Here is a 25,457-nt window from a genome sequence, read left to right on the forward strand (position 1 = left end):
ACTTTTTTTTCCAAAGTGTTTTTTTGAATACAAACAGAATAGGACAAAATCACAGTGCATAATAATTTTGTTTTAGACCAGTGTCTATATCTAACCCCTATTCAGCATTACTCTCGGCATTTTAAACACGTGCAGCAAGAATTCATCACTCTGTTTGGACTCCCATCCTGTGTCCAGACATACTGTTTGACCTGAGCACACCTTCCACCTCCACCATTATAGACAGAATAGCACACATTGCTTCTGTAAAGTGACATCCTTCAGATACTTGGTGGCTTTTCAGACATGAATATCCTTGATAGCCTGAGCAGTTTCACGAGTGTTCTTAAAGTGAAGAGGAAGATTTGATTCGCATGACTTTGTGGGGGTTTCTGGGTCAAGTGAATACTGAACTATTTTCAGTTTTCACCTCAGGCTACATACAAGAGAGGGAAGCTCCTCTAGTTTTAAAATTCTACATTAAAAACTGTCAGACCTGCATTACCTTGAGCTTCCTTCTCTCCCTTTTGTGAATCTGTGACAGATCTGTTTTGGAAGAAAACAACATCATGATTATTCATCACAACAACCCCTGTCTGAATCTTTATTGTTTCCCTTTCTAATGAGATAACTTTTTGAGGACAGTAATTCTGTTTAATAGTCCTTGGACTCTTCCACAGTCCCTAATGTAGGGTCCTGCTTGCAGCTGGCAATGCAGTTTATTGGCTGTTTTAGGTAACATTCAGCAGATAATCCCTAATAAAAAAAGACTCAGGAGAAAAAAATATATACCTACCAGAAATCAACACAGCAGCTTTAAGGTCAAGTACAAGGGTGGGACACCTGACTACTGTTACTATTCATCATTGTTAGAGTCCAAATCAATGTAATAAGAAAAATAATTGAACTATTTGAAAGAGACAAAAGATATTTAATTATGAGATGATGCACAACCTATTAAGCCCAAGAGCATTGACTAAAATTTTATCTCAAGTAACATGATAATTAATTAAGATGGCTAAATCCAAAATCAAGAACTCAACATGGAAAAATCAATAGCTTTCCTATATATCACAAATAACTAATTAGAAAATGAAAGAAAGAACCCATTTACAATATCAATAAAAATGCATAAAGTACCAAGGAATAAACTTCAAAGGAAATGTCTAAGGTCCATGTGATGGAAACTTTAAAACTCTTCTATCTCACTACATGAGATACAGCATTCCTGGAATGTTGTAATGTGTCAATTCTCTAATTAACCTACAAATGCATGCAATCCTATTTAAATTTCTACACAGTTTGTTTTACAGAAACTATCTAGCTGACATTTGGCAGAGAAAATAATCCAAGAATAGCTATGAAGTGTATGAAAAAGTAAGATCAGAAAGCAGGAGCTGCATACCCCTCACCCAAAGTCAAATTGTCTTCTGTCACCTATCTGGTTTTCTTTGTGCCCCTCCCTTCCCCCACCCCCTCTATCTCCTCCTTCGCCCCATCCTCCCCCCTGATTTATCAATGTCACTGCATTAGATTTAATAATAAAATAAATATATAAAAAGCAGAAGCTTACCCTGCCAGGTACCAAAATGTGTTATAAAAAAACTGGAATCTCCTAGTGACACTGCTACTGGTACAGAAAAGATAACTGGCTCAGCAGATTAGACTCAGATAAAGGTAATATTTTAGGTCAGTGAACAAAGAATAAGCCAGTCAATAAATGATTTTACAACACTTGGATCTTCATGTAGGGAAAATAATTGACAGATTTTAAAAAATTACTAAGAAAAATAATTTTTTGTAAAAACCTAAAAATTATACATAACAAGAAATGTTAGGAAAAGGACTAGAAGAAAATATCAGTACTTTCATACCAGGAGGTAACAAAGGCCTCACTAAGAAAACCCACAGCACATAAGCCATAAGAGGACTGGCAGATATGGTGACACATGAACAATACACACCCTATTCTTCACAGTCCTTGCCCTCTTCTCCCCTGGATTATGTTTTTCCTTTTAATATTAAATATCTTGATCCTTTCAATGACTTCATGAATTTAAATGTTTCAAATATTCCTCAGTGTTTTTGGCTTAAGGAGACAGAACACTGGAGTAAGAAGCACAGGCTTTGCAGTCATACCACACTGGGTTCTACTTTCGGTTTTGCCACTGGGACCTTAGGTTGATGTCTTTCATCTATGGAGGAAGGAGGTCATATCGTCCTCAGGTGATTGTGGGGATTGAATCAGACAATATATGGAAAACTCTGCATCCTATACTTGGCATAAACCAGTGCTAAGCTTGTTAATTGTGTCACAGACAAGGTGTCCCAATCTGTCAAATGGTTCTGCCTGTGGTAGTGAGCTCAGAAAGCTCTTCACTACCACCAGATTATAAAAATGTTACTTCTATTTTTTCTACTATTTTATAAGTTCTTTTTTTCTACATTTATGTAAATACATTTGTTTAAGGTGAGAAATACAGATGTGCTGTTATTCCTTCCTCAAGCAATTTGGTTGCTCTTGCATGACTTCTGCATTTTCTTTTATTGATTAGAATATTAAAAGGTGACATTTCTTTTTTTTCCTTATTTTTTTTGCAAGTAATGAAAGAATTTATTATGAATTCAGGAAGAAAGAGAAAAGGGGGCCTTGGAGACAGGTTCAGGGGGTTAACTGAGGATGAGCTGCCGCTGCCCACGGCTCCCCTGGTAATAAAACCCCATAAATAAACACAAATGCAAATTTTAACTACTGTATTTCCCAATGTATAACATGCCCCCTTGTATAAGATGCACCTAAATATTGGGGGCTGAATTTTGAAAAATAAACTGTATTACATAAAGTTATTGAACTCAAGTTTGTTTTTTTGTTTTTTTTCATTTTTCTGAAGCTGGAAACAGGGAGAGACAGTCAGACAGACTCCCGCATGCACCCGACCGGGATCCACCCGGCACGCCCACCAGGGGCGGTGCTCTGCCCCCCAGGGGGCGATGCTCTGCCCATCCTGGGCGTCGCCATATTGCGACCAGAGCCACTCTAGCGCCTGAGGCAGAGGCCACAGAGCCATGCCCAGCGACCGGGCCATCTTTGCTCCAATGGAGCCTCTGAACTCAAGTATTATTCATCATAAAATTCATACAACTCCTCATCACTGTCAAAACTCCCATCCATTAGCTTGTCCTCATCTGTGTCTGATGACAAATCACTGTCTTCAACAATGAGCATAAAAACACAAGCAAAAAAGCAGGAAATGCAAGTAAAATAATCTACAACCACTGTATAGTAGGCAACCAGTGTTTAGACCCCAAGTTTTTTGAAAAGGGGTGCATCTTATACATGGGGAAATAGAGTACATAGAAATTAAAGGCAATAGAAAAGATTATGGGAATTCCAATAAAACAAAAAACTGGCCCTGGCCGGTTGGCTCAGCGGTAGAGCGTCGGCCTAGCGTGCGGAGAACCTGGGTTCGATTCCCGGCCAGGGCACACAGGAGAAGCGCCCATTTGCTTCTCCACCCCTCCGCCGCGCTTTCCTCTCTGTCTCTCTCTTCCCCTCCGCAGCCAAGGCTCCATTGGAGCAAGGATGGCCCAGGCGCTGGGGATGGCTCCTTGGCCTCTGCCCCAGGCGCTAGAGTGGCTCTGGTCGCAGAATGGCGACGCCCAGGATGGGCAGAGCATCGCCCCCTGGTGGGCAGAGCGTCGCCCCTGGTGGGCGTGCCAGGTGGATCCCGGTCGGGCGCATGCGGGAGTCTGTCTGACTGTCTCTCCCTGTTTCCAGCTTCAGAAAAATGAAAAGGAAAAAAAAACAAAAAAACAAAAAAAAACTGTATGCCACTAAGAGACATACTTGCTACTGTCTGGACAAAGGCCTTCTTCCCAGAGGCCTTGGCAAGCTGAGCCCAGGCTTGTCCCCAGTGTCTTAGGCTCAGAAATCAAACTCTCTTCACCAAGAGAGAACTCACTTCTTCCCACTGGTGAAGTTTCGCCTTGCTGACACCACACGATTGATTAAAATCCAGAATGCCAAATTACAACAGAATTACATCTGCTCCACAGACAGCTTCTTAGTCCACACATTAGAAAAATACATTGTGTACAGAGAGGCCACTGGGGCACAGTAAAGCACAATCTGACGCCTACTTGGTGAAAACAGAAGGAGAGCAGGAATCAGCTGAATCCAGTGTGGATGGAAAATACTGAGTTATCAGGATCCATCTTTCTCCCCGACAGCCATAGTCCGACTCTACATCTGCGATCTCTATCCTAAGCCACCGCTACGATGGGCAATGCTCAGGTTGGTCTCTTTTTCACCTTTTCTCTGTTCTTACTGCTGATCAACCCTCTGCAGATAGACCTGTTTATCTTAAGCAGTTAATACATACAGTCAGGTTTTACTCGAGTCTGATAGACCAGGAAGTCATTTGGTCTCTATACATTTCTGCTCTGCCCCAGGATGTACTGACCTTGGTATTTATTACCTTGGAATTTCTTACTTGGGGATTCACCTTTTAAAAAATTAATTACCGTATTTTTAAATTGCCAGGAGAGTGGTATGACTTACTACTGCTCCCATCCCTCTACCCCCTCCCCGGCCCCCAAAATGGTAACAAATCTGACAGAAGGACCGGGACTAGTGGGGCTGCAGTACTCAGGGAAGGCTTTATGAGGAAGGATGAACTTGAGCTGGCTTTTGAGACATACATAGCATTTCCACAGGCAGAGAGAGATAAGGGAATTTTAGATGGCCAGAGGCACAAACAAAGGTAGGAATAGGCGTGGTGGCTAGCTATGGGGAGGGGCTTCCTTAGCTGGAAAGAGGGGCTGCCATGACCATTGAAAAGGTAAACAAGGCAAATTAGTAGGGTAGAGTCAGGATTGTCAGCTTATTAATCACTGTTTGAATGGTAGCTCTGACATGCTGAAAAATAAACCATTACAAAATTGAACAAAAGGGACACAAACCATCTCCAGGAACAGGTGACTGTAACTATGACGTGCTTTAGAGAAGCCTGATTGATGCAGGATTTAGGTTGTGGTGTTCTAACTGAACTATTTGCACCTTACACACTGGAGAAGAAAGCTGGTAAGTCAATGTAAGGAACTGACAAGAAGACACTTTGATTAGCCGTGTCCTTTAAGCCAGGGTGGCACGGCACCATGAGGATGGAGATTCTGTATCTCTCCTCACTGCAGCCAACAAGAGAAGAAATCAGAAAAAGTCATTTTAGAGTACAGTAGATGAAATGAACATGTTCATTTTGAGCTGCAGGAATTTTGCTATCATGCCAACTCTGGCCTATTAACCTTCTCAACATAGTCTGGTGGCTTGTTTTCTTGATGTCAAATTTAATACATCTCTGAGAGGAAGCATCCTTTAAAAGTTCCTGGAATACAGTTTGTAATAAAAGAACAAAACATATCTCAGTGTTTGTGACTAAAGAGAAATATCAAGTAGGAGTAGGTGGGAAAGTGGCTTTCATTTTCTGTTTGTGGGTTCTGAATCTGTTCTAAAGACAGAATGTATTTTGGAAACCTGAATTAACTGATGTCTTACCAAGATGAGACACAAAAGCAAAATGAACATCATTGCTGCCACTGAAATAGGTATGACCACGATGAGTTTTTTGTTCAACAGGTAGGATGGAAGTTCTGTTTTCATCTAAAAAAAAATAAAAGAACAACTTTTTAAAGAAACCAGATAGAAAAAATAAAAACTATTATTGAGTCTATTCAAAAGAATAGCTAACTATTACTCTAAAATACCACTCTTTCAGGTTCTTAAAGAATGCACACAATGTACCGTGTTATGTAACCTTAGCAGTAGGATTTTCTTGTACAATTTATCCTGTGTGTTAGGTCCCCTTCTCATCTACCCTAGGGACAGTGGCACCAGTCTCTAAATGAGCAGAGTGGGAGATCACTGTCTTCGCCAAAGTCATATGGCAACACAAGACACAGACTAGGCACCCCTGGTCCTCTGCCGCTGCTTTCATGGCCTGTCCCACTCTGACTAAAGTCCAGGTCCTGTGTTTTGGGAGCTGTCCTCACCTCACTTGACTCCTGCTCTTCCTCTTCATCCTGGGCATTTGTATTCGCATTAACCAGTTGGCCCGTCTCCCACTCTTCTTTGGGAACCTCGACTTGTTCCTCCTGCTTGAGAAGCTTCTTCAGGAGTCCTATTCCAGAAATCAGAGTTTCCTCAATTATTTTTGTAACTTGAATTGTAAAATTCAGATTTAGAGAAGGGCTCCCTCTATTGCGTTTACCACGAATTGGGCATATCTCCACCTTGTACATTTGAAAAAGAGAATTTAATAATGTTGATTCTCTATCTTCTATATTTCCCTTCATGAAATAAGGCAGCATGTAACTTAGTGCTCTAAGAACATCAGTTGTGTCATTAAAATCAAGCTACTCACTCCCAAAGTTTGACAGTATGTTGCCAAGTGTTTTTGGGGACGTCTTCTCCGGTTCAATAGTCAGCTCAGTGCTGGTGCTTTCTCTATGGCTTCTTACTGCATCTAATAACGCTGCCTTTGCTGTGGACAGTTCTTCATCTGTCAAAAAAGAAGAGACCACTTTTGATAAGGAAACACTCATGGGACAGCTTTTGTCAGTCCACAGCCTGCATTCGACCCAGATCAATTAGGAATTGGCAGATATCTCAGTGCTGTTTACAGAGGAGAAAAAAAAAAACCCTACTTAAACTTATGCTTGGCAATGTAACAGAAGCAGAAAAGGCATCTTTTTCAAAAGTGGCTACATAGCATGATTATAGTAGGTATATTTAGAATTATTCTTCTGGTCCCCAAGGGACACCTGCCCAGTACTGAGGAAAAGCCAAGGCTGGAAGACACCTCTCAGGGAGACTCTGCAGATCCACGTGACTCCTCACATTCATGTGCCTCATCCTGTCCTCAGATGCGGAGGGAGCATGAGGCTTCCTCTCTGCATCGTGTCAGTGTACTCGTGTTCCTGCTACCATCACAGGTGACCATGATGAACACCCAGCGCCAACATGTCCTCATCTGGACCTGCCATTCCCAACCTACCACCCACTCCTCAGCTTGGTTTCTGCTGCCACATATCCTGACACCCACAGCAGAAGGCTCTATACAGGAAAAACCACTATGCCCACACTAGCTCTGATTAAACTTAGGCAGGCATCAGCCCTGGCTGGTTGGGTCAGTGGTAGAGCATGTACCCCAGCCTGTGGATGTCCCAGGTTCAATTCCTGGTCAGGGTACACAGGAGAATCAACCATCTGATTCTCCATTTCTGCCCCTCCCTCAGCTCTCTCTCTTTCCATCCAGCAGCCATGGCTGGATTGGGTTCAACACGGCAACACCGGGAACTGAGGATGGCTCTGTGGAGCCTCCCCATAGGTGAAAAAATAGCTTGGTTGTGAGCATGGGCAGAGAATCGGCCTCAGACAGGGTTGCCAGGCAGATCCCAGTCGGTGCATGAGGGAGTTTGTCTGTGTATCTTATGTCCTCTCACTTGGAAAAAAAAGAAAGAAGAATTTCAGCAGGCATCTAGGATGTAGGTTATGTCATGTCTTATATTTTCAGTTATACTTGGGGAACCATCCAAAGCTTCTGACCACATGAAGGTCAAGTGTGCGTTTGTGCAGCAGGGTTTCTTTTAAGAAAGAATTAAAAGTATGCTGCTGGTGGTGACAAGGTCAGAAAAGGAGGTTGGAGTACTAAAAAAGGAAGCACGTGCTTCAGAGAACCCCAAACTGGAAGCAGGAGACCTGGTCACTAGGGGACAGCAATTAACACTTTTAGATGCTATTTTTGCTCAGCTGTAAAAGGAGATGAAAATGCCTGTTCTGCCCTTTTTTGAGTAAAAAGGACTCATCTATTTGGTCAAAAAATTGCTTTGAAAAATAAATGACACTGTGTTTATATAAGTAGCAAAGTGTTATTATTTATGATGTGGCCCAGATCACTGACAGAGACCCATATTCAAGCTATCGGGGCAGGAGGATACATTTTGGAACTGATCAAATGGGTTCAAATAAACCTAATGTGTACAAAAATAGTTCAAAGCACCTGAGTGTTTGGTGGATAGAAAAACTTGAGCTTCAGAGCAGGCTTGGAGCAGGACAGTTTAAGAACACAAGAGCCTCCATCCATTAGAAGAGCTGGAGAGCAGTTCTTCTGATCAAACCAGAAACTCTCAGGTTCCAAATAAAATGTTCATGAAATAGTGCAATTTGTACTCTCTTTATAAAATTGCATAAACAGCCTGACCAGGCAGTGGCACAGTGGATAGAGCATTGACCTGGGGTGCTGAGGACCCCATAATTACTGGCTTGGGTCCAAAGGTCACTGGTTGGAAGACTAAGACACTGGCTTGAGCAAGAGTTCACTGGCCCAATTGTCACCCCCAGTCAAGGCACATATGAGAAAGCAATCAATAAACAAAGGTGCCACAATGAAGAACTGATGCTTCTCATCTCCTTTCCTGTTTGTCTGTCCCTATCTGTCCCTCTCAATGTCTCTGTCTCTCTGTCCCACAAAAAAAAATTGCAAAAACAAGCCAATTAAAAATTTATCTATACCTGTCCTATAAGGCAAAGGGGAATGAAACCTAATGCATACAGACCTGTTTACAAACTGTAAATCACTAATGAACAGGTTCTCATTTGGAAGTAAAGCACCAAGCAGAGAGCACAACGCACAGTATGTGACCGTTAATGTTACTTCCCTTCCCCTTCCATTCCTTTCTCATGTGTCTTAACCTGACTTTTAGCAGGGGAGTATAATGTAGGGTGTTGAACTCTAAATGAATGAATAAAGTGCAATTACATTATTTGTTTAAAATTTATCATCCATTAAAAATAAAAATATTAAGACATAATAAAATTAAAATTTTATCATCAGGCAATTCGGACTCACCACAAAATGTGAATCCCTCACATGCAGTTTCACAGTGCAGTTTAATTGTCTTGCTGACAGCCTCAATATCATTTTTCAATTGGCAGAGGCAGCAGGACAAACGTCTGGGTAAGATCCTACAAATGGAAACACAGAGAATTCAGTTAGTGCACAGGAGTTACTTGAGTAGGTGGAAGAGGTAGCTCAAGGCTACCACAGGGCTGTGGAGAAAAGAGTTGCTGGGCCACATCACCTGAACAGGTTGGTAGGGATCCGCTGTCCATATGCTACCCTTGAATATTGTACATAAAGAGAGAGGAGGCCCGAAGTGCCCAACAGCAGGGGAAGAATGGCAGTGGGTATGGAATGCCTAGCATGAAGGGGAGAGGGATTAGAATTGGGTGACACAGATCTATACTTTAATTCAGAAGTATATCCTCACAACCCAAAAGTCTCACTTAGGGTAGAGTGTACACAAAAAGGGAAAAGACTCTTAAAAAGGCCCTGAATAAGTTCCCAACTTGTGGAGTCAATTTCTCAATCCCTAATTGTGAGTGATAAACATATTAGAAATTACTCTGGGCATAAAAAACATTTGTAAATAATAATATTTGAAGATTCAAAAGAATTATGTTAATAAGGTATAACATAGTAATTTAAAGCAGAGCCCATAAGTTAAAATGATACTCAAGCCCTGGTCTGTTGGCTCAGTGGTGGAGCATCGGCTCGCATGTGAAAGTCCTGGGTTCAATTCCCAGTCAGGACATACACCAGAAGCACCCGTCTGCTTCTCCACCCTTCCCCCTCTCCTTCCTCTCTTTCTCTTTCTCTCTCTTCCCCTCCCGAAGCCAGTGCTCCATTGAAGCAAGATTGGCCCGGGCACTGAGGCCAGCTCCGTGGCCTCAGCCTTAGATGTTAGAATGGCTCCAGCCACCACAGAGCAATGCCCCAGATGGGCAGAGTATCACCCCCTGGTGGGCATGCCAGGTGGATCCCGGTCGGGTGCATGCAGGAGTCTGTCTGGCTGCCTCTGTGCTTCTAACATTAGAAAAATACAAAAAATATAAATAAAATGATACTCAGAAAAGGCTCTGGCTGGTTGCCTCAGTGGTAGAGTCAGCCTGTGGTGTGGAAGTCCCAGGATCAGTTCCCAGCCAGGGGACACAGGAGAAGCGCCCATCTCCTTCTCTACCCTTCCTTCTCTCCTCTCTCTCTCTCTCTCTCTCTCTCTCTCTCTCTTTCTCTCTCTCTCTCTCTCTTCCCCTCCTGCAACCAAGGCTCCATTGAAGCAAAGTTGGTCTTGGAGGATGGCTCCAAGACCTCCATCTCAGGCTTTAGAATGGCTCCAGTTGAAAAGGAGCAATGCCCCAGATGGGCAGAGCATTGCCCCCTGGTGGGCTTGCTGGGTGGATCCTGGTCAGACACATGCTGGCGTCTGTCTCTCTGCCTCCCCACTTCTCACTTCAGAAAAATACACACACACACACAAAAAATTGGTTCTCAAAAAAAAAAAAAAAAATGAGTGGAGTCCTGGCCAGATAGCTCAGTTGCTTAGAGCGTCATCCCAATATGCCAAGGCTGCAGATGCAGGTTCAATGCCGGGTCAGGAGTCAACCAATGAAAGCATAAACAAGTGGAATAACAACTCGACATTTCACTTTCTCTTTCTCTCTTTCTTTTTATCTTTCTCTAAAATCAATTAAAATTTAAAAAATAAGGGGAGCTATTTATAGAGTAATTATAGCTACTAAATAAAGAAGGAATAATAGGAAAAGTATCACTTTGCAATCAATGTAATAACTGATACAGACAAGATTATTATTGATGCACAGTTGGGTAATAAGTTAAAAGTAGAATCTTCACTGATCTCAACGTATCAGCCCACATTTACAAGGGAAAAAGTAACTTTACAATAGAGTGATCTGGGGGATACCACCTTCACCAAGTGGTCAAACTTAGCATTATGGGACACTTTAAGTGATGAAATAGGAAGGATGTATCACCTATGTAGGATTGTTTCTAAAAATGTTTACTTTGAACCTATTCATGATCAAACATACAAATCCAGACTGTGGGACAATTTACAGACAATGGTCTTATACACATCAACAATGCCAGTGTCATAAAACACAAAAATATATACATATGTATATGTATATGTAGGAAATAAGTAAATAAATTTCTTAAAATAAATAAATATATATTAATATATATGTAAGAAAATGTTTTATTTTTTATTTTTATTTTTTCTGAAGCTGGAAACGGGGAGGCAGTCAGACTCCTGCATGCACCTGACCAGGATCCACCCGGCACGCCCACCAGGGGGCGATGCTCTGCCCATCTGGGGTGTCGCTCTGTTGCAACCAGAGCCACTTGAGCGCCTGAGGCAGTGGCCATGGAGCCATCCTCAGCACCTGGGCCAACTTTGCTCCAATGGAGCCTTGGCTGCAGGAGGGGAAGAGAGAGACAGAGAGGAAGGAGAGGGGGAGGGGTGGAGAAGCAGATGGGCACTTCTCCTGTGTGCCCTGGCCGGGAATCGAACCCGTGACTTCTGCACGCCAGGCTGACGCTCTACCACTGAGCCAACCGGCCAGGGCCAGAAAATGTTTTGGAATAAAGAAAACATGACATGTGATGCTTGACATTTGATTGGATCCTGGACCAAAACAAAACAAATTTAAGGAATATTACAAAAATCTAGAAAATGCAAACTGATCTACATCAACGGAAAACAGATCAGTGGATGCACTGGGATTGGGGAGGGCAAGGAGACATGAAAATACTTTTCCATGTGATAAACAGTTTGATTTTGGTGCTGTCAACTTACAGTTTTTCCAATTCATGGGTCTTCATGATGACAGTCTCAACTGTCTTAAGTGACACCTCTGTTGTTCCCAGGTCTCTGAAGGAGAAAGCGCAAAGATGCATGATATGAACCCAAAGGAAAAAATTCTACACTTAAAAAGACACTTAACATGTGATTTACTTCAGTCTAGCTTCTCTGTCAACCAGCTCAAGCGTTTACTTGCCAGAGATGGTAATTTCATAGAGCTTGCCTTGAAGAAATGTAAATTTATTTGCATCATCAAATTAATGACCTTGGTGAACAGTACAATTTTTTTCTATATTTCTTATTTTATCATTATCCCACTTCTCACTTTCAATTGTATCCACCATTGGATTACTCTTTAAAACAATGCATAATGTACAATTTACTCCTTTCGCTTTTCTGACATCAATGGTGTTTCCACGTGCACCTACATGTCCCAGCTCTGAGTGTGTTCTTCAGCACACTCCCTCCCTCTGCTTACTGTCCTGTCCACGTGCACCTACATGTCCCAGCTCTGAGTGTGTTCTTCAGCACTGCTCCCTCCCTCTGCTGGCTGTCCTGTCCACCTGCACCTACATGTCCCAGCTCTGAGTGTGTTCTTCAGCACACTCCCTCCCTCTGCTGGCTGTCCTGTCCACCTGCACCTACATGTCCCAGCTCTGAGTGTGTTCTTCAGCACGCTCCCTCCCTCTGCTGGCTGGCTTTTCCATGTACACCCTTTCTCAATCATTTTTCTGTACCAATAACTTTTTCAGTAATAACCCAGTTAAAATTTAAATTTTAACTTTTTAGTCAAAATGCAGAATACTTAATCTTTGATGAAAGAAAGAGCAGAAACCATCTCATGAGGCATGAGATGTTGCAATACTTACAAGTATTTTAATGCTGGCAACTTCAAAAGATTTGGATCTTCAATTGTGTTTAGAGGATTTTGATCGAGAATTCTGAAAAATGCAATGGAAGTAAATTATCTGCATTTCAATAACTGCCATGAAAATTTATATTCATTTTGTTAGTACAAAACTTTAAGTTTAAAATATTATATTCTGTCTTTACCTATAGATCACCCTAAGAATTTCTAAAACATTCTTTTTGGAGGAATGACGCAGGTCTCTAAATGATAAAGTGAAGAACAGAAAGTTTAAAAAAAAAGTGAATAGCAAAGGAAAAATATATGCTCAAGAACTTTTCAGATTAAAACACCTAGGCCCGACCTGTGGTGCCACAGTGGATAAAGCACTGACCCGGAACGCTGAGGTCACCGGGTTGAAACTGTGGGCTTGCCTGGTCAAAGCACATATGTGAGTTGATGCTTCCTGCTTCTCCCTCTTTCTCTTTCTCTCTCTCTCTCTCTCTCTCTCTCTGTCCCTCCTCTCTAAAATCAATCAATCAATCTTTCTATCAATAAAAAACCTAGACGTGACTATTCTATTAGGAAGCTCTTTCTCTACAGGAAATACTTTAATTTATATAGTGTCCTCTGTAATTCAAAGTACTTTTCTTTCATCTCTAGAAATATAAAGAATTCCACAGTTTAAATCACCCAGTTAAAAACAAAAACGGACTAATTCCGTGCTTTTGGAACCAAGGAAGGGATAAATAGAAAAGGAGCTGCTGAAAGCCCCACTCCCATCACATAGGCGCATGTGTCTTCTTGCAGCACAGGTTTTGTTAGATTGTATGTAATCACCTGTTTACTTGTCAATTTCTCTGACTGGTACTGCCTGACATTTACTAGGTAAGACATGTTTGTTTTATATATAAATAACATTTTGTTTACATTCAATGAAATAAAAATTTTGACACAAATTTTTATTCCAAATGCTGGAATAAATTTTCTTCTCAGTTCTTTAAAACAAAGCAAAACAGGAAAAACAGGAAGAAAGAAAAAGATACCTGTCTTTCGGTTAACTCGATTCAAGAATCATGAGTGTACTTTTGCAGCATATTATAGAGGTGATTATCACAGCTAATATCTATTAGGCTGCTGTCATCTGTGATGAACATTTCACATTTAATCCTCACAATAACCTTATTGATAGATATTATTATTATCCCATTTTACAAATGAGGAAACTCAGGAACAGAGAGGTTACGTAACTTGTCCTAGGTCATCAAGTTAGAAAGAACCAGAGCTGGAATTTGAAATCAGTTCTGACTCCAAAGCCTGTGTTGAACCCGTATTAATAAAAAGGGTTTGAAATAGCTGTTACTTTAACTTTAATTCTGAGACCACTAAATAGAGAAATACCTTTCAAATTTCATGTACTGTTTGGGAGAGTCTCTATGAGAATTATATTTTCTCTTTTCATTCCTGTTCCCAAATTATCTCCCATGACTAAATGGTTAACTAGCTTATAGTCATTGAAACTTTAGGGATTTGGAACCCTGCAAATCAGTGAAAAGGGTGAAGTAAGGACACCTGAAAACTCATCCCTAAAAAACAACCAAAAACTGGCAAAAGTTGTCAGAATTTTTTCAAACTCTGGCAACCAACAGGCTTGCAGAAATCTAGAAAACATTTATCCAAGAAAAATGATTCATTTCTGCAAGAACAGTGTTGTGTGTTGTTTTAGCACATTCTAGACCTTTGCTCTGCATCTCAGGGGTAACCTTGAAAATTAGTTCACAATCCCCAATGCCAGAGGGAGCAGAATAGAACAAAACTCTCATCCCCAAAGAACTGTCCTTTCACCTGTCCAGTGGTTCCAGTGGTGGCAATCAGCTGTTTTGCAACAGTTCAGCAAAACCAATAGCTAAATTTTGTTGAGTTCAGTGAACTGATAGTTAAAATGATACTTGTAATCAGGGTTTTAAGGTGGGCGCCTGGGCAACTGCCCAATGTGGACATCACAGATTTACATTCCTTCCTCTTTTTTACATTCATCTGCACAATAGCATATTCTTTTTCTTTCTTTTTTTAAATTAAATTTAACAGGGAGACATTGACCAACAAGAGTACATAGATTTCAGGTAAACATCATTTGAACAGTCGATTATGTTGTATACCTATAGCCCAAAGTCAAATCATCATTTGTCACCTTATATTTGTCCCTCTTTATACCCTTCCCCCAACACCCTCCCCCATGTCCCCCTGTAAGGCTGGTGGCCGTGGCCATGCAAGTTCACATTGGATTCGGGGAGATGGTAGAGAAACTATGAAGCTGGAAAATGGTGAGCCATTCCATTTATTAGTCTTACAATGCAGACTAGCGAGCAGGCAGGGTAAACTGTTTTTCTCTCTCAGGGCTGATGAGCAAACAGGCTGGAGGAGAAAACCTTCTCTGGCAAACAATACCAAAAAGTGAAATGCAATTTGCAATGTACACTCTGCAGTCCTGAAGGCAAGCACCTGCAGCCTTACAGACTATACACGCATGGTGCTGCCCCAAGATCATGCACCAATCAGGCAAACTACAAGTGAGCAAGCCTAACACACTTGCTTGCCCAACATTCCATCCCTTTAGAGTTGCTCGCTTCACAATCTACACGACAGGTCTCTGCCACTATGGTCCCTGTGCAAGGAGTGAGGTACATTACATAAACAGACTAGAGCAACATGAACATGGGGGCGCATGTGTCTTTACATAACGATGTTTTTGAGTTTGGGGGGTATATACCCAGTAGAGGGATTGCTGGCTCATATGGTAGTTCTATTCTTAATTTTTTGAGGGACCACCATACTTTCTTCCATAACAGTTGTACTAATTTGCATTTCCAACAACAGTGAATGAGAGTTCCTTTTTCTCATTCACAAGCCTCTCCAACACTTGTTATTACCTGTCTTGTTGATAATAGCCAATCTAACAGGCATGAGGTGGTATCTCATTGTAGTTTTGATTTGTATTTCTTGAATAGCTAGTGAAGATAAGCATCTTTTCATATATCTGTTGGCCATTTGTGTGTCCTCTTGGGAGGAGTGTCTGTCCCCATTTTTTAATTGGATTGTGTTCTTGTTTATTGCTGAGCTTTAAGTTCTTTGTATATTTTTTATATTAACCCCTATCAGAGCTGTTGGTTGCAAGTATAATCTCCTTTTTAGCTGGCTGCCTATTTGTTCTGTTGTTAGTTTCTTTTGCTATGCAGAAGCTTTTTAGTTTGATATAGTTCCATTCATTTATTTTTGTCTTTACTTCCCTTGCCTTTGGGGCTAAATTCTTTGCTGTGGCCAGTTGGCTCAGTGGTAGAGCATCAGACTGGTGTGTGGAAGCCCCAGGTTCAATTCCCAGCCAGGGCACACAGGAGAAGCACCCATCTGCTTCTCCACCCTTCCCCTTCTCCTTTCTCTCTCTCTCTCTCTCTTCCCTTCCTGCAGCCAAGACACCATTGGAGCAAAAAGTTGGCCTGGGCACCTAGGATGGCTCCGTGGCCTCCACCTCAGGTGCTAGAATGGCTCTGGTTGCAGGGGAGCAATGCCCCAGATGGCCTGAGCATCGCCCCCTGGTGGGCTTGCCGGGTAGATCCTGGTCAGGCACATGCGGAAATCTGTCTGCCTCTCCCCGCTTCAATTTGGAAAAATACAAAAAAAAAAGGGGTTTTTCTCTATAGCCAAGGTCCATGAGTTTACTACCTATTGTTTCAGATTTTATATTTAGGTCTTTGATCCATTTTAAATAACTTTTGTGCAGGGGGACAAAATGTAGTCAAGTTTCATTCTTTTGCATGTAGCTTTACAGTTTTCCCAGAACCATTTATTGAAGAGGCTTTCTTTTCTCCATTGTATGTTTTTGGCTCCTTTGTCAAAGATGATTTGCCCTATGTATGTGATTTTATTTCTGGGCTCTTGATTCTGTTTCATTAGTCTGTGTGTCTATTTTTCAGCTAATTTAATGCTATTTTGATTATCGTGGCTCTGTAGTATAATTTGAAGTCAGGTACTGAAATACCTCTGGTTTCACTCCTTTTTCTCAGGATTGCTTTGGCTATTCAGGGTTTTTTATGGTTCCATACAAACCTGGTGATTTCTTTTCCCATTTGTATAAAAAATGCCATTGGACTTTTGATGAGCATTTCATTAAATTTATATATTGCTTTGGGTAATAGGGCCATTTTAACTAGCAACAGAAAATTCTAAGCACCTGTAATAATGTTCATTTAGTCAATAGGTAAAAAAAATTGACAGAACTATGCTTATATTTGTTTATTCATTCATAAAACTCATTATACCTTAGATAAAATACATTTTAATCCCCTTGCATTTGTTCCTTCAGTAAACATATAATGTAAAGAGAAAATGCCAGACGGCCAGGGGGTGATAAGCTGTCATTGGAAATAACTTCATAACAGTTTTATTGGTTTTTGTCAGGTATTAGTTAAAATTTTTTCATTAATATTTTAAAACTTTCTTATAGCATAATCTAGTTGTTTGTTCATCTCTTATTGCTTTTACTTAAGTATTAAATGCATGAAATAATAAACTACCTTTTAGTATATCATTCTTTTATATTTAAAACGGTCATTAGGGCAGAGAACTGGTTGTTAAAGTATTTGAATCCCTCCACTGGGTGGTTCCCTGGAAGACCTCACATGGAAGGTTTGTCTCTGACCTGCCTGAAAGCGGCTTAGCACCAAAAGCCTCCCTCCTCAGGGGGAATTTTTTAAAAAACAATCACAGGCCTGGCTGGATGGTGGCACAGTGGACAGAGCATCAGACTGGGATGCAGGGAACCCAGGTTCAAAACTCCAAGGTAACCACCCTGAGCGCAAGCTCATCTGGTTTGGGCAAGGCTCACCAGCTTGGGCCTGGGGTTGCTGGCTAGAGCACAGGGTCACTCAGTCTGCTGTAGCCCCCTGGTCAAGGCACATATGAGAAAGCAATCTATTGAACAATTAGGGTGCCACAACGAAGAGTTGATGCTTCTCGTCTCTCTCTCTCTTCCATTCTGTCTGTCTTATTCTCTGACTCTCTCTGTTCTTGTCACAAAAAGAAATAAACCAAAAAAAAAACAAAAAGAAAATTATCACAGTACATATTTTAACACAACAGGTGGTGAGACAACAGATAACAGTTGGAGCACAAAATGACTTAACAAAAAAGCTTAAAAGAAAAAGCTGAGAAATGATGTGCATAGAGACTCTGAAGAGCTTCAGCACATGCCCGGGAAACTGGAAGACCATGAGACATATTCCTGGAATCTAGAATAGAACTATTAGTGTTAATAAGTGAGTTCAGCAAGGGTGCAGGATACAAGATCAATATGCAAAACTTAGCTGTACTGTATTTCTACACACTAGAAATGAGTAATCAAGAAATGAAAGGAAGATAACAATTCCATGTATAAAAGCATCAAAAAGAATGAAACAGCAAAAAAATTTAGCCAAAGAAGTACATGATTCATACACTAAAAACTACAAAACACTGGTCAAAGAAGTTAAAGAAGATGTAAATCAATGAAAAGACAAGCTGTGTTCATAGATCAGGAAATGATATTGTTAAAATGGCCCTACTCCCCAAATTGATCTATGGTTTCAATGTAATCCTAATCCAATTCCCAACTGATTTCTTCCCAGAAACTGAAAAACTCTTCTAAAATTGTATAACAATTCAAGGGACCGAGAATAGCCAAAACGCTCTTGATAAAGAGGAACAACGTGGGAGGCCTCACACGTGCAGGTTTCAAAACTCAATTCAAAGCTATGGCAATCACAGTATGTTACCTGCAGAAGGCTCTAGTACTGACATCTAAATTGATGGAACAGAATTGACAGTCCAGAAATCAGCGCTCACATGTACTTTTTATTGATTTTTTTAACTAGGTTGCCAAAGCACTCCAATATGGAAAGAATAGGCTCTTCAAATGGTGCTGGGACAACTGTACATCCACATGCAAAATAATCCAGTTGGATTCAGCCTACACTTCACACTATTTATAAGAATCAACTCAAAATGAATCAAATACCTAAATGTAGGAGCTAAAGCTATAGAACCATTCATTAGAAGAAAACAAGGAGTAAATCTCTATGACCTTATATTAGGCCAACAGTGTCCTAGAGGGGATACTAAAACCACACACACAAAAAAACAAGGAAAAATAGATAAATTTTATAATAAATATAGCACTTTTGTGCCTCAAAGGACACTATCAAGAAAATAAAAAGGCAACTCACAGAATAAGAGAAAATAATTTGCAAATTATATATTTGATAGAGGTCTACATCCAGAACACAGAATATTGAAGATTAATATCCATGCATTTATCCCTAGTGGAATCAAAATATGGAGCCACTCTCAAGAATCCTATTTCCTCCTCTGGCCTTTAGTGCCGTCCTCTCTTCACCAGGGTTGAGCCTGGGCAAAGGAGAGAAGGAGGGAGAGCTGACTCAACAGCTCAAATTTGAGGGACTTTACAGCAACTGTTTTTCCACAAACCACAATATGAGTGATTGCGTGTTTGCACTATGTATCATTTCCACTTCGCATCAGTTCCCTCATTTTACAGATAAACAGTGTGCTGATTCCTCGTTCATTTCTTTTTATATTTATGGGCTTACCTTAATAAGAATAAAACATGGCAGAGATTTTTATTATTCTGACAGGCTATCTCAGAGTCAAAGTTTAAAAGATACTGTTCTACAATGTTAAAGGAATCGTGCTACTGTTCTCCAAACTCTACTGCAAGGCCATAGAACTCCAAACAGCAGGTTACTGGCAAGCAAAACAAGACAAAACAAAAAGCATATACATCAATGGAACAGAATAGAGAGATCAGAAATAGACCCATGCCTTCATGATCAATTAATATTTGACAAAGGAGGCAAAAACATACAATGGGGTAAAGAGAGTCTATTCAATAAAGGGCATTGAGAAAATTGGACAGATATGTGCAAAAATATGAAACTAAATTTTACGCATACACAATAATAAACTCAAAATGGATTAAACACTTAAAAGTAAGATTCAAAAGCATAAAAATCTTAGAAAAAAACATCGGCAGTAAAATCTCAGACATTTCTCAGCAATATTTTTTTTCTGCTATATTGCCTCTGACAAGGGAAACAAAAGAAAAATGAGTATTGGACTACATCAAATTAAGAAGATTTTGCAAAGCAAAGAAATCCATCAACAAAATGAAAAGTCCACCCCCTCGACAGGAGAACATATTTGCCAATATACATCTGATAAAATGTAGAAAGAAATTACACAACTGAGCACCAAAAAAAAAATCCAAACAATTCAATTAATAAATAACCAAAGGACCTGAATAGACACTTCTCTAAAGAGGACATACAGGTGGCCAATAGGCCTATGAAAAGATGTCCATAGTCAGTAATCATCTGAGAAATGCAAATTAAAACCACAATGAAATACTACCACATCTCTGTCAGAACGCTACCATCAATAAATCAACAAACAAGTGCTGGCAAGGAGAGGGACAAAAGGAACCCTTGTGCGCTATTATGGGAATGAGGATTGATGCAGTCTGTGTGCAAAACAGTATGAAGTTTCCTCAAAAAATTAAAAATAGAACTGTCTTAAGACCCAGTGCTTCCTGAAGCAAATTAGCTTTGTCCGTTTGGAAGATTTGGCCCAAAACAAAGGAGCCCTGTGCCCAACACACACTTACAGTATTGTGACGATGTTCTGAAAGTAATTGTGAAATCGTTTTAGAAATACAGCTCTATTCAAGTCATGTGGTAGGGTATAAATTTATTTCTAACACCAGCTAGCTCTGATTCTTTCATTACATTTTCTGTCATTTTAGATGAACCCAGAAACTCAAAATTAACAACTCAGTGCCACCCCTATTATGAGTCCTTTTTCTTTTTCCATTGATTTGAGAGCAAGAGAGAGAGGATGGGGGAAACGAGGGAGATGAAGGGAGAGAGAAGCATTGACTGTTCCACTTATTTATGCTCTCAGTGATTGCTTCTTGTATGTGCCCTGACTGGGGATCAAATCCATGACCTGGTATGTCAGGATGACGCTCTATCCACTGAACCACCCAGCTAAGGCACGAATCTTTTCTAACCTATCACCATTTTCTACATTGTCTCCCCACTATCTTGATACCCTTCTGTAGAGATGCTGGCATAGCTCTCGTATGCTTTCCCATCACATCCATCTTCCTCCAGCCAGTATAAAAGTTTCTTGGGGATAAAGTCCCTGTCGAATTCTTCTCGTACCTCCAGCACTTAGAATAGAGCTGACACACCATGAACATGGCTCCCAGTAAATGTTTTTGAATGACTTCATTAATATTTGTCAACTGTGTTTCCACAGTTTTTTTCCTGTGTTGCCTTCATAACTATAGTGAAACACAGACTCTTAAAAGGGACTCTTGGTGTCCCGCAATGCTTAGTGAAGGTGGTGAGTTTAACACATTGTACTGACGCTACCAAACCTCCTGGTGGTGGGACCTAATGAGCATGCTCTCTGCTGCATTGCTGAAAGGGAAACTGGCCCTCAGTGTTCTGTCCCAAGTCAGGCATCAGCAAATGAATGAGAGAAGAGGGGAGGCCGCTACAGATGGGCATCTGCAGGAGCTGTCAGTCCAGCTGCAGACACGCCCTAAACACCTGCATCTAACCCAAAACGAATTGTGTGAAACTGGATTTCTGAACCACAAGACAATCAGACAGTCTTTGCTGTACTTCAACCTGAGTCTAAAATCCTTTTCAGGCCACTGAACACACCCAGTATGATATGCTGGGGTCACAGAGAAATCACAGAATTTTTCAGCTGAGGGAATAAAACCCACAATCCTTACTGAGTAGTCAGGAAAAATATTGGAATCAGGTTATAGCTATGTATTTTCTTTATGAATATATTTTTCACACAAACAGTGTATTTTCTCATGCCTCAAAGGTTCCATTGCCCAAAGGTAATTAATTCACTTCAGAGGCATATACTTTCTGAAAAACAGTGTTCTGGGTGATCGAGAAGAGAAGTGCCCTGTGGTGGGTTTTTCAGAATTTATTCCACTTTTCCCTTTAAAAGAGACACATGGCTGACAAATACCTGGACATTTTGCTTCAAGCCAAACCTAATTCTTTCAGTTCTATGCTGCATACAGATGAGCAGTCAGAAAACTTGCACATGAGCGGGAATCAAAGTGAAATACACACGTGGAATTTCAAGGACCATTCACATAGCGGAGCAGCAGCACCGCTGGAATTCCTGCAACATTGCTACCTTGAATGTAATTTGCCAGGTACTTTCTACTGCCCACACTGAGGGCCAGCACTGGGGAAAGCAGAGCATGCCACCTCTGAGTCAGACAAGTCTCTCGGCCTCTCTGTACCGCAGTGTTTTTGAAAAATGAATGAGTCTTAAGCCACCCTTTTCAGAGTTCAAACTGGGCTTATACTTAGCTAACCAATCACTGTATGATGTTTTTACACATAGCTTTTTACATGTATTCATCTTTAATTTCACTTAAATTTTGTATAAAAACTGCATTCCATGCCAGGCCTCAAATGTTCCTAAGCTCAGTTTTTCTAATGAATTGTAGCTCAGATTTCTATAAAAAAGACAAAAAAGAACAAGGATATTCTTTAGGACCGTTATATCCTTTGGCAGGGATTCTAATTCACCTATGATAAAACAACCTGAATACCCCTCCATACTGTAAATAAATCTCACTGTGGAAAGTGTTTGCTTATGATTCATGCTTTCATGTTTATGCATGTGGTGTATTAGATACAAAACAGTAAGTGCTCAAATATTTGTGTCAAGTGATCTTTATTTTTCTAGAAAGGGTTACAGAACTCCAACACTATTGACATTTTTGGACTAGATAATTCTTTGATAAGGGGACTGTCTTGTGCATTGTAGGATGTCGAACAGCAACTCTGGCCTCTGCCCACTAGGTGCCAGTAGCGTACCTTCTGTTCTGACAGCTAAAAATGTGTTTGGATCTTGTCACCTGGGCGCAAAATCACCCTGGTGCAGAACCACTGCTGTAGAATGGTTCATTCTGATCTGTGAGATAATTCTGACATTAATTTTTGCTACATAAAAAAAGAATTTGCTACATAACTTTAATATCTTTCTAACAAAATTTTAAGCTTACTTTAATTACTGTAACAAAGAGGTTTACAATTAAGTTTTATGAAAATTCTAAACATAATGAAGATATATTTATAACTTACAAATGCTCCAGAAAAGGAAGGGATTCAAATGTATTTCTTTCAATAAACTGGATCTTATTGCGTGATAAATCTCTAGAAAAAGTAAAAGAGATATTGCCTCAATTAGCTACTAGATACCTATTAGTAGAAATAACTGGCAAAGGTGAAAATGATAATACTGAATACTTAGCTGTAGTCTAAACTCTGAACAGAATTGTGATCTGAGCCTTCCACAGCCCCTAACCCTGCCCTCACCTCTCATAAGTGTCTCACCTTCATGATCATCTTAAATAATATATACAACTATAGATCTTGCTAGATTGTGAAGGTGATCTTTTCTAAGAGCAAAAAAATTAACTGGATGACCTTTTGTGGTCTCATCAAGTTTAGATTATGAGCTCCAAGTTTTTATTTTCATATATAATTAAATATTTCTAACATGAAAAGAACTGGTCTCACATTTACACACACCTTCTTAGTTTAGTTGTTTTTCTAGGTCAGTTCAATACCAGAAGAAATAAAAAATGCCAAGTCTCACATAATTGGAAGGAATTTACTCTTCTAATTGAATCAGAACTTTGAACTAATTCAGAATGATTCTTTCTATATTAATCGAAATTCAATTTTTTACACTGCTTTACTAATTCATAAATTTAGTTGCTTCAGTTGTGCAGTTCTGGGACAACGAAAAACCACACGGTGCTGGATTTTTATTTGAAAACACCCACTCTTGTCCATCGGTTCCAGCTTAGTCCCTCCCTTCTCATCTGGACGGTGTAACTGTCTTCTGACTGGCGTTTCCATCTCTAGTCTCTCCCTTTCTAATCCATCCTGCACAGTCACCAGATCAACTCTCCAGAGTGATTCTCAAGTGCCAGCCAGCAGCACTTGGGAACTTATTGAAAATACAAATTCTCAGCCCTACTCTGGACAGACTGAATCAGTAACTGTGGCGGTGGAGCTTGAGTTTTCATTCCAAGTGATTCTGTTGTAGGCTGGTTTGTGCTAGAGAGCGGGTGTGATAACATGGTAGCTTGGCGTGTTATCCTTGCCTTGGCCTCCAAACCCCAGAAGATCTGGCTCTCATCTCCTACTCTGCCTACTTGTACTCTACAGGTACTCGCAGTATTTTTCCTTGTTTTGTCTTTCTCCATGCTCCTGTTGCAAACTCATTCTACCCAAGATGTCCGTCTGATGATCCCCAAGGACCCTTCAAAGCCGTTTTCAAAGCGGCATTGCTCTAGTAACATCTTCACTGCTCCAACCGGAAGTCTCATTTTCCTCTGCTGTGTTCCAAAACCAATCTATGCCTGTCATGGCCCATATGCATTTCTTCTTTTTAACACATTTATTTATGTATCCTATTTCCTCTGAGCATGAACTCTTTGAAAGTATGAACTAGGTCTTGCTCATCTGCATTGTCTATGATGTTTAAAATTGACTCAAGAACATATGCAAACTCAAATTTTGTACAATAACTGGGAAGTAGAGGGAGGAAACTGTTTTTTAAAAAATGCAGTTTTAATCCTTCACGGCCCCCTCCTGTGTGCCTCTGCAGCCTTCCTTCTTCATTGAGCTCTTATGCATTATGGTCTGAGCTTATGCGTAGACTTTCATGTGAGATCATGACTTCCTAGAAGGGTAGGAACCCTGTCTTACCTTTGTGCTGACAGCACTAGGTACAGTGCTTGGCATATTTTTATTCTGCTTGTTTACAGATTGGCATTTTTTAATGAAAGAAAATACTTATGCTAGCGTGAAATAATTAGCTTACCATGTATTTCACAGTAGATGTAATGAATGACCTAAACTATTTAGCTGTTAGTTACCTCAATTGTTTCTCTTCATTCAATTTATAAGGCTTGGAACCAGAGGACAGCGATACCCTAGCTGACCAATATGAAAGTGGTTGCCCCTTGAGGCTGGGAATGTTTGATAATTCAAAGGACTATTTTCAGTGTCATGGGAGGCTCTTTATACCCACTTCCCTTTAGCCTTCTCCATTTGCAAAAAGAATATTTGCTAAAGAGCATCATTAATTAGTTTAATAAGAAGTAGTGACATACATAGCTCTGGATGCCATGGACAAAGGATAAGCATTAAGTTTTTATAGCGCCCTGGCCGTTTGGCTCAGCGGTAGAGCGTCGGCCTAGCGTGCGGAGGACCCGGGTTCGATTCCCGGCCAGGGCACACAGGAGAGGCGCCCATTTGCTTCTCCACCCCTCCGCCGCACTTTCCTCTCTGTCTCTCTCTTCCCCTCCCGCAGCCAAGGCTCCAGTGGAGCAAAGATGGCCCGGGTGCTGGGGATGGCTCTGTGGCCTCTGCCCCAGGCGCTAGAGTGGCTCTGGTCGCAATATGGCGACGCCCAGGATGGGCAGAGCATCGCCCCCTGATGGGCAGAGCGTCCCCCCATGGTGGGCGTGCCGGGTGGATCCCGGTCGGGCGCATGCGGGAGTCTGTCTGACTGTCTCTCCCCGTTTCCAGCTTCAGAAAAGTGAAAAAAAAAAAAAAAAGTTTTTATAGCAAAAAGCATTTCTTTATCTCTACATAGATAGAATTGCTAGGCAAGCACTTCTTAAGACAGGAGGCTAGAGAGATTTTTATTTTGTAATAAGTGAAGTTAGAAGCATTTCTGATAGGCTCACTTAGTGTAAAAAATTCTCATTATATTACTTAACCATCATTTTAAACAT

At 40.6% G+C, this 25,457-nt stretch overlaps 1 protein-coding gene across 1 annotated transcript in view; it reads right to left on the minus strand.

Annotated features, from left to right (window-relative positions):
- LOC136392267 (uncharacterized) overlaps positions 1-25,457 on the minus strand; it is a 44,709-nt gene that overhangs the window by 13,141 nt on the left and 6,111 nt on the right. The window contains exons 3-10 of the mRNA XM_066364337.1: positions 22,786-22,857; positions 12,567-12,638; positions 11,692-11,766; positions 8,886-9,001; positions 6,399-6,536; positions 6,028-6,155; positions 5,534-5,638; positions 485-525 (exon numbers count right to left, since the gene is read on the minus strand). Of these exons, the coding sequence (XP_066220434.1) occupies positions 485-525; positions 5,534-5,638; positions 6,028-6,155; positions 6,399-6,536; positions 8,886-9,001; positions 11,692-11,717 (554 nt within the window). The 5' untranslated portion in view covers positions 11,718-11,766; positions 12,567-12,638; positions 22,786-22,857. The remainder of the gene's footprint in view (positions 1-484; positions 526-5,533; positions 5,639-6,027; positions 6,156-6,398; positions 6,537-8,885; positions 9,002-11,691; positions 11,767-12,566; positions 12,639-22,785; positions 22,858-25,457) is intronic.

The sequence above is a fragment of the Saccopteryx leptura genome, chromosome 2 (genome assembly GCF_036850995.1).
Source record: "Saccopteryx leptura isolate mSacLep1 chromosome 2, mSacLep1_pri_phased_curated, whole genome shotgun sequence".
NCBI classification, from domain to species: Eukaryota; Metazoa; Chordata; class Mammalia; order Chiroptera; family Emballonuridae; genus Saccopteryx; species Saccopteryx leptura.